This window comes from Trichechus manatus, unplaced genomic scaffold, assembly GCF_000243295.1.
Source record: "Trichechus manatus latirostris isolate Lorelei unplaced genomic scaffold, TriManLat1.0 scaffold00288, whole genome shotgun sequence".
Classification (NCBI taxonomy): Eukaryota; Metazoa; Chordata; class Mammalia; order Sirenia; family Trichechidae; genus Trichechus; species Trichechus manatus.
The window spans coordinates 94,744-104,858 of record NW_004444224.1 but is presented as its reverse complement, the minus strand read 5'-3'; the positions used below and the strand labels follow the sequence as shown (position 1 = coordinate 104,858).

At 45.1% G+C, this 10,115-nt stretch overlaps 1 protein-coding gene across 1 annotated transcript; it reads right to left on the bottom strand.

Moving 5' to 3' along the window:
* Positions 1 to 3,364: 3,364 nt before the first annotated feature.
* MPZ (myelin protein zero) lies at positions 3,365 to 8,580 on the bottom strand. Its single transcript, XM_004390162.1, has 6 exons — positions 8,458 to 8,580; positions 5,858 to 6,024; positions 5,330 to 5,543; positions 4,949 to 5,084; positions 4,721 to 4,781; positions 3,365 to 4,594 (listed from the first exon to the last, which is right to left on the bottom strand). Exons 1-6 carry the CDS (start codon positions 8,549 to 8,551, stop codon positions 4,493 to 4,495), a joined length of 774 nt encoding a protein of 257 aa, XP_004390219.1. The 5' UTR covers positions 8,552 to 8,580; the 3' UTR covers positions 3,365 to 4,492.
* Positions 8,581 to 10,115: the final 1,535 nt, after the last annotated feature.

Sequence of the window (10,115 nt, the reverse complement as noted above, 5' to 3'; positions counted from 1 at the left end):
TATGGGACATAAAATGATACTTGTGAAGAGTGTGCTTCTTAGCTCAAGTAGATACATGAGACTAAATGGGCAGCTCCTGTCCGGAGCTGAGATGAGAAGGTCGAGAGGGTCAGGAGCTGGTTGCGTGGACACGGGAAATTAGAGGTGGAAAGGAGCAGTGTGCTGTCACAGTATAGGGAGAGCAATTAGGGTCACATAACAATGTATGTATAAATTTTTGTATGAGAGACTAACTTAAATTGTAAAGTGTCACTTAAAGTACAACAATAAAATAAAATAAAAAAGATCTTTGTTTTCTTCTAGACTTATAGCCAATTGTGTCAATACCTTTTATTAAATAATGTATTCTTTACCACTGAATCAAAATGGTATTTTTATAATACAATGTGTTCCCACATTTATTTGTATGTTTCTGGACTCTGTATTCTGTTCCACTGATCTATTTGTCTAGACCTGTTCCTATTATCCTGTTTGATTATAGTAGGTTTTATAGTAAGTTTTAAAATATGGTGGGGTAAGCGTCTCATTATTATTTTTCTTGTTCAGAACATTCTTGGCAATTCTTGTATATTTATTTATCCATATGGACTTTAACAGTTTAGTCCAGTTCCAAAGGAACCTATTAGGATTCCCAGTGGAATATTATTATTATCGGTGGATAAGGACAGACAATTTTAGTCTATTAAGCCTTCCTTAATATAACGGAACATGATGTATCTTTTTATTTATTCATATTTTATTTAAGTATTTTAATAAATTTTATAATTTTCCTCATATAGGTTCTGTACCTTTCTTGTTAATTTTTGGTTTTATTCCTTTTGCTGTTTTGAATGGGCTCCTCTCTCCTCCACACCCCCTTTCCATTTCCAGCTAGATTTCTAGTAGTGGATTTCAGTAAATTTTTCTTGTAATCATATTACCAAATTGACTTATTAGTTCAACAGCCTTTTAGTGGAGTCTTATGGATTTTCTAGGGAGGCAATTATATCATCCGCAATTAAAGATGATTTTCTCTTCTAATAGATATACAAGTTGTTTCTTGTTCTTGACTTATTACACTAAATTCTTCAAAACAATATTGAATATTATTAGTGATAATGGATGTGCTATCTCATTTTCTATTTTAATGACAATGTCCCCAGTGTTTCACACTGATATGTCTTCTTTTTTATGATTAAAAAGTAATTGTCATCATGTTTAGATAGTTTCTTTGTTTCTATTTCTAGTTTACTCAGTGTTTTTTTAGGAATGGCTACTGAATTTTACCAGTTTTTTGACATTTTAAAAAATATAACCATGTTTTTTCCCCAGGTTAACATAATAAATTTTGTTAGTAGATTTCCCAATACTGAACCATTCTTGTATTCCGAGAATAAGCTCTTCAGAGTCATAATGTATTATTTTATTAACTCACTATAGAATTCTACTTGCAAATGCTTAATTTAGAATTTTTTAGTGTATATTCATAAATTAAATTGGGTCACAATTTTTTTTTAATTTTGAGGTTAATGTTGCAAGAGGCTTTCAATAAATACACAAGTGAATAAAATTTAAAAGATAAAGCAGCCAATTCAAAGTGCCCATATGCCTGGTCAAAATTAATGTCACTTATTATTAATAATGCACTGGGGATTCTGAATGATTAATTTAAAAGTGGAATTGAAATTTTCCCATGTAACAATGCCATTCCCCTTTACCTGAGTTATTATTTTAGACTTTATTCAATGTTTTATTGAGGAGAAAAGAAAGGATGGGGTTTACATTGTTGAGAATTGTGGAAAACGGGCACAGTCCTAGATAAACCCATGGAAGTGTGTTGTGGTTGTGAAAATGCAGGGTGGAAAGGTTGCAAAATTCTGTTCCAGGGTACCAGGAATTCTGATAGAATCTAACTATTGAAACAATTGGGTAAACTGAGTTGATAAAATGCAGGTGGCTGATAATTTTTAGAGCAAAGGTGTAATTCACTGCGAGCTTTGGGCTATGCTAAATCTCAGTAGTGACAACGTCTCATTTGACCCTCATAACAGCCAGTAAAGTTAAGCAGGGCACCCAGCTGCAACTATCTAATGAATAATGGACAGTTCAGCATCTCAACGAACAAGAAATGTTTAGTTTAGATATTCCCAACCTTGAGTTATGACTAAGCTTCCTCTCCAACCTCAAAAAAGCTACGTAGACTTGATTAGCTTTTATATTAAAATGAATTCAGACTAATTTTCTTTAAAAAAAAAAGTGGTAGACACCCCTTGAAATAAATGGAAGCACTCTGGTTTTAGCAAAGTCTATGTTAAAAATTGTATCTTTAGCCTCTTAACAAGGAAAAGAAATGACTTGTGGAAGCCTTGTTTTTCTGCCATCAGTTCCCCTAGGGAAAAATGATACACATATTTTTTTCCATAATCGTTTAAGGATTCCAGGATATTAATGGTGTGCCTAAATTGGCATACCAGCAAACTAGCTAATGAGGTACTACCAGTATACCTAAAATGGTGTACCAACAAAACAAAGTTGTGGGTGTTTAGAAAGGTGAATGGGATTTGTGCTAGTTTGTAAAGTGGACTCCTTCAGGCAGGAGCTAGCAACATCTTCAGGGGGCTGACCCTTAATATCTCTTAGTTGTATATCAGTTTATAGTTTACAAGTTTCCTAACACAAGATCTCAACTGATTCTCACAAAAGCTCTAGGAACTAAACAAGGCAGGTTATAATCATCTCAGTTGTTCACAAACGTGGAAACAAGTTCATCAAAGGTCAAGTAACTTGTCCTGGGTCACACAGCTAGTGAGTGACTGAGATATTTGAGAATTGCTCTGGAGTTGATTCCAAATCATGGTGACCCCATGTGTTAAAGAGTAGAACTGCTCCATAGGATTTTCTTGGCTGGAATCCTTATGGAAGAATTTCTTTCACGGTGTTCCTGGGTGGGTTCGAATTGCCAGCCTAGCTTAGCGCATAGTATAAGCTCATTGGATATTTGCTGACTGTATGAACACGTCTTGTGAGCCTATTTTAGAGCGCTTTCCACTGTACTATATATATGCCCAGGAGCCCTGGTGGCGCAATGGTTAAGAGTTCAGCTGCCAACCAAAAGGTCAGTAGTTCGAATCCCCCAGCTGCTCCTTGGAAATCCTATGCAGCAGTTCTACTCTGTCCTACAGGGTTTCTATGAGTCGGAATCGACTAGATGGATGGCAACAGGGTATATATGCCCAAACCATAAAACTTAAATTTGAAACCAGTTAATGAGGAGGAGACCTGGGGGATGGGAAAGGCTATGAAAAGATGGGAGACTAAGGGTGAGATGAGGGGCAGGGATTATTCCCTGGAGGACAAGCGAATGAGAGATAGAGGCAGCAGCTTTTGGAAATGTCAGTGTTTATTAAACATTTAAGGACATTTGGGGGTTTGAGAAGAAATATACAGAATGTAGAAAAATCCTAAGAATCCCCTGTGGCCGGGAATGCAGCCGCTTCCCTTCCCCTGCATTTCCCATTTGTTTTTTCTGCTTTCAGTTTGGTTGTTTAAAAGCAATTTCTTAAGGTTTGCTCACCCCCTCTTCCACCCCCTGACCTGTGAGGATCCACTGTCCCTCTGTCCTTCCCCAAGATTCATAGTCCCAGAACTGTGCTCCAAAAGGGTCAGGGGGCACCAGTCCTGTAGCTGAGGTTGAGCATCAGGGGCCGCACTGCTTGGGTTGGCTCTCCATCAAGGACTTAATGGGGGTGGGGAATTACAAAAGCCGCATGACGTCATTGGTCCTCAGTCATGAGGGGAGGGGCAGATCATGGGCACAGGTTAAAAAAAAAAAAAAGAATGGATTAAAAAATAAAAAATAATCAACAACCTAAATAAACCTTGAAGGAGAGTCTGATCTGGGTGATCTGGGTGTTAGCTGAGAGGACAGAGTATGGGGTTGGGCCACCTGATGAAGGGGTGGAGCAGACAGGAAAGGGCCAGAGGTTACAGGCTGGGTGCAAGGGAAGAGAATGCCAGGTGTGGGGCGGGGGGCATAATCAAGGTCCCTTTCTTCTCGGTGCCCAAGAGACAGGCACCAAACACACAGTCCTTGGGGCTGGAGTAGGTGGGTAGGATCAGGCTTTGGGCTCCCAGAGAACCAAGGGTTGAAGGTGGAGGAGAACATGAATGATTGGGGAATGGAGTTTGGAATGAAACTTACATCTCAAAAGGAGGAGAGAGGAGGCAGGGCTGGGGAGCATGGAAGGAAAGCACCTAGACGGGGGATAAGAGAAGCCTAGGTCCCCGTGTTCTGCAGGGCCTGGGGAGGGGGTGGTGATCACTTGTCCAAGTCCAGGCCCATCATGTTCTTCAGGGCATTCTTGAGGCTGGTTCTGCTGGGGGACTTGACAGCAGGGCGGAGATCTGAACTCTGCTCATCCTTCTGTAGCTCCATCTCGATGACCACCACCTTTCGAGAGGTTTTGGAGGGCTCCACCCCTGACCCCCGATCCCCTGCCCGGCCCGCTAACCGCTATTTCTTATCCTTGCGAGACTCCCCCAGCCCCTTGGACTTCTTTTCACTGGCAGCTTTGGTGCTTCTGCTGTGGTCCAGCATGGCATACAGGACTGGCGTCTGGGGGCGAGGGGAGGGATGCACACATCAGTCACCGGCCTGGGAGGGCTTAACTATTCCCACCCCACCCCTCACTGCTGCCAGGGTTCTCCTCCCCAGCTTGTCCAGGCCCCAAGTCCCACTAACCTGCCGGCCGCGCTTAGATGTATCCTTTCCAGGCTTATGCAATTTCCCCTTCTCCATGGCGCTGCAGGTAAAGGGGGTGCTATGAGTTTGGCTCCACCAGAGCCCGGGGCCCCTCACAAAGGGAACACAGCTTCCTTCTTCCTTTGGCCCTCTCACCCACTGGAATAGTCTCCGACCAGATGGGGGATAGTAGGGTTGGGGGCAGGGGAGTCATGCTCCGCCCCTTACCTGAGCCTCCTCTGTAGGGCTGCCTGCCTGCGTAGCCAGCAGTACCGCACCAGGTAGACAAGCGCCAGCAGCAACAGCACCACCCCCAGGACACCCCCGATCACAGCTCCCAGCACCACCCCGTACCTAGTTGGCACTGGGAGAGGAGGGGAAAGAAGTGAGAGAATGAACAGGGCCTGCATCTTTAGTTCCCAGCCCCCACACCTATTCCCTGCAGTTGAGAATGTAGGACGGCGCTGCTCTCCGCCCACCCTCCCAGAGTCTGAAGGGCACAAGGCCCAGCTTTTTGCCTCTTCCCCCAGCCTTTCTGTTCTGTCATCTCAAGGCCTTGGGCAACTTGGTACTGCCTCCCTGATCCCCGTCCCCCATTTTCTCTCACACCTTTTTCAAAGACGTAGAGCGTGACCTGAGAGGTCTTTCCCACTATGTCCGGTGGATTTTTGACGTCACAGGTGAAAGTGCCGTTGTCACTATAGTCCAGGTTGTGTATGACGATGGAACCATCCTTCCATTGAGGGTCCCCTACCCACTGGATGCGCTCTTTGAAAGTCCCCACCTCGTCGATATAGGGTTGCCCCTTGGCATAGTGGAAGATCTATGAGAAACGAAGAGAAGCATGTGAGAGAACCCTAGCGAGCACAGGGCTATCAAAGCTTAGCTCTGGCCTTAGGGTGAGGGATCCTAGGCTGGAGAAGGTGGCTGAGGAGTGTGGGGGGTGGTGGGAGGAAATTGTGTACATAGGCCCTGGCTGGGGTGACAAGGATTGCCACTTACCTTGACAAAGTTGAGGTTATGGCTCATAAAAGATTTCTCCCTCCTTAACCCAATTTCTCTTTTCTGTTGTTCTTTGAAGTACCCTTTCTGCCTCCTTGCCAGTTATCTGCCCCCAGAACTCCCCCAGGTGCTCACCGAGATAGCATCGCGGCCCCCTTCAGGCTGGTAGCGCCAAGTGAAGGAGATGTCATCCGAGACCCACTCGCTGGACCAGAAGGAGCAGTGCAGGGTCACCGGGGAGCCCACAGCACCATGGACCTCCTTGTCTGTGTAAACCACAATGGCCTGGGCAGGGGACAGCACTGCAAGCACAGAGCAGGGATCAGATACACTATTGGGCCACAAATGGACCCAACTGGGGATACAGAGGAACAGAGATCAACAGGAAGTCACTGAGTGACAGGTCAGTGGCCATAACAAAGTCTTGGGCAGAAACAATCAATTCTGAGGCCCAAATATCTCTAGACTAACTGAACAAATCCGTTGCCATCGACTGGATTTCGACCCACAGCGACCCTATAGGGTAGAGTAGAACTGCCCCATAGGGTTTCCAAGGAGCAGCTGGTGGATTAGAACTGACAACCTTTTGGGTGGCAGCCGAACTCTTAACCACTGTGCCACCAAAGCTAACTGAATAGATGAGTGTAAATGCTGTGTCAGGTCAAGTTTTTCAGCATGTTCTGTAGAGGAAATGAAATCAACAGTAACAATTCTCTTGAAAACTTCCAGAGGTTGATTCTATTTTCAAGTCTCACTTTCCGTTTGGGTCAGTATCTATTAAAGCTTTCCCTTAGGCACGAGCTTTAAAACTTATTTTTATCTATTATAAATTATACAGGCAAAACATTTTGCATTCGTCTATGAGTTATTCAAGCAATACAGATAAAGCTAAAGTCTCCCTTGACACCCTCCTCAACCAAGTCTCTTCCTGTAGTCCCCTCCCAGATATAACCACTGTTACCAATTTAGTGTGTATCCTTTTCTTAAGCATATAGATATCTGCAAGAAATAGATAGTTTTGTTCACTGGAATTTTCTTTTTCTTATATACATTGCATTATAATATATATATATATATTTTCTGCTTAAGAATATATGTATCTAAGGGTGTTTTCCATATTGATTCGTACAGACCAATCTTATTTTTAACAGTTCCATAGTAATTCACAGTATGGCAAACTCAAGTTTCAGGTAGAAAAATAATGGAGATAACTGGAGAATGTAAGTCTTCTTCCCTGGCCCAACTCTCCCTCACTGCTAAATCCTCAGTTGCCATACAGTTGCTCTTGACTGGGGGTCAGGGAGGGAAGGACCTCGCATCCCACATCAGCTGTGATGCAGAGCAAGGCCCCGAGCCCAGAACTCAGATGACTCTGCATGTGAGCCCTTTGTGGTTTGACCCTCCTCACCCTCCTCAGCCATTCTGGCCCAGTGCCACTCCCAAGACCCACCCACACAAAGAAGGCCATTCCAGGGAGACTATGTGTGTGGGCTGGGCCCTGGGTGGGGATGACTGTAGACCCTTTTGTTCTACAGGAGAGGGAGGGGGCGACCAATCAAACAGAGCCCCACTGTCTGACCAATGCTGGAGCTCATGCCACCTGTTTCCATGGTCCTAATCTCCCACCTCAGCATATAATATCATTGACTCACCTCCTGGGACCCCTGTCTTAGAGCCTTCCTGGGAATCCCAGATGTAACAAAGGAGGCTCTTCATTGGATCTTGTTTATGTTCCTCCCATTATAGTATGTCATTGCCCTTCTCACCTCTGCTCAAGGGTTCTATAAATGGGCCAGGTGCTGGGACAGAGTTCTCGTTCCTCCTTGAGCTCCAAGATTCCCTCTCCTCATTTCTCTCACCATGCCCTTTTCCAACTCCCTATCCTTAACATTTTCTCAGGATGCCCCAGAAGAGACCAGATGAGTCTAGGTTCTGGATTTAGGACTCAAGGAACTGACAGCAAAGAACCTTGGACATTTTGAGCAAGCTTGGCTCCTCCCAGCTTGCCTACTGCTCACCCATTGTGCTAGGCTTCAGGGCAGTTCAGAGAAGGGAGAATCCGTTCTAGTAACTTTACTTTGACCTTCTCTTGCCTACCCAACATCTGCCACAGGCAAGGAAACAGCTGGTCAATATATGAAAGAAGACAGTTTTAGAGGGCTTAGATCCCTAGAATTTCCCTTCTACTCCATTCATCCACATAATAGGAGATGGAACCACAGAGAGAAACCAAGGCACCAAGAAACATAGGATCCAAGGAGCTGGGACCACAAACCTTGGGCTCCTTGCCTTAGATGACACTCTCTGCCTTTTCTTTTCTGGGAAGCTAAGGTCAGGTACCACCTACATTCCTAGGGGATGAGTGGGGACCAGAATCTAGGAGTCTGATCCTGCTCCTTTCTATGTCTTAGAACTGCTTCCTACCAGGCTCTTGACATGGCTCCGTGGGCGCTTTGCTGGTCCCCAACCTGGGCCTAGCCATGCCCACCTCAGGGAAGTCTCTACAATCACTCTCTTCTACCATCTCTTTTCACAGAATACCTTTACTGCCTCCCTCTAAATCATATTTTTTCCTTTCTCTAAATATAATATCTCCTTCCTGCTCCTGCTTGCTCTTCCTTTGACTGCAGTGGGGGGAGCAGTGAAGGCAGCATTGAATAAAGACCCTGAGATGGGAAAGTTGCTGAGAGACCACCTGAGCTTCAGGGCTCCCAGACTGGGGTGGCTCCACTTACCCAAAGAGAAGAGCAGCACAGCCAGGATGGGGCTGGGGCTGGACGAGGGAGCCCCAGGAGCCATAGCTGGGGCAGGGGCTAGGGCCCGGAGCATCTGCGGGGTTGGGAGAGTGGGGGACAAGGAACTGAGCGGGGGTTTCTGGAACCCGCTTAAAATCCCCTGGGGCCCCAGCATGAGGGGGCTGTCTTGAGTCAGTAACCAATTGCAGCCTGGCATGTGCAGTTGAGAGGTGGTAGGGAGCGGGGCAGAGTGCAGGCAGCAGAAGGGGCATTGTGTGCTCTGGGTGGAGGGGTGGGGGGACACATACCACCCCATACACAGACGGCTTTGTGTCCACTGGCCTCCCCCTGCCCCAGGCTGGAATGTTGGGGGGTGGCAAGGGAAAAGGACAGAAAAAGGGATGCAGACACACTTCTCTGGGATGGATGGGAAAAGGAACCTGAATCCTAAGACCATGAAAAGGGATCCCCCCTCCCCTAGGCTTCCCTACAATTCTAGTTGCTAAAGGTGGGTTTCCCCCAGAGAACTCCAAAAACACGATAGCCCTTGTTAATCCTGAATATGTGAGCTGTATTACGAGCTTCTGGAGGTGATCAGGTCCTTTTGGAGTCATTTTTTCCATCTGTCTGAATCCTGGGTGATTCTTCTCAGATTCTTCTCAGAAAACTTCCAGGGAAGAAGCCCCTGATCTTTCCCTCTTTGTCAGGAAGTTCTTCAATGCCTCATGCTGCAGGTTAAGCCCATTTCAATTTAGAACAAGACAACAAAATCGTATTGAATGCCAGCTATACATAAGGTATGGGGATGGGGTAATAGCAAGAGGAATAAAAAGTAAGTCTCTCCCTCAAGGAGTTTAAATTCTAGTTTGGGGAGGTGGAGAGGGGAGGATCAGAGGACAACATCAACAACCAACTGTAATAAATATGATGCTTGCTATAGTAGAATAATAAACAAATTGCTGGAAGTACAAAGGAAGGCCCACACAGCTGCAACATCAGGAAGACTAAGTTACATAAGAGAGATTAAAAACAAAAATACATTTCATTTAATAAATGAAGTTCAGAGGAAGGGGTAGTTACATCTAGGAGGCAATATTAGATATGGACCAACCTTGAAGGATGAGTGCGATTCTGAAAAGAAGGAATGGGTAGGGAGGGTATCCAACTAGATGGAACAGCAAAAGTAAGGGCAAAGAGGTGATAAAGTGTGTGTAGGTTTGTAGAGTATTGTGCATATTCAGGGCAGATCTTGTGTCATCCACTTTGGCTTGATTTGGGGAAATCTGAAGGGGCACCATGGGAAGCAATCGTGAACAGGAACGTTGGAGCCAGTTTGTGTAGGGCTTGAAATGACATATTAAAAGGGTGGGTTTAATTTGGGACATCATAAGAATTTCCTGAAGGCTCTGGGGTGGGGGTAGGAATGGGAGTTCCTATATGGTTAGAGCCAAGTTTTAAGACAAATCTGGCCAGAAAATTCTTTCATCCCAAAGCTCTCCTGACTGTTGACTCTCTGTTTCCCACCTTGGGATCACCTGAAATAATTTTGCTCTTTACTGAACTTCCCATACTTCCATCTGGAATTGTTCTCCCTTCTCCCTTCCCCTTCCTTCACTTCCAAACCAAACCTGTTGCCAGGTCGATTCCAACTCGCGTTA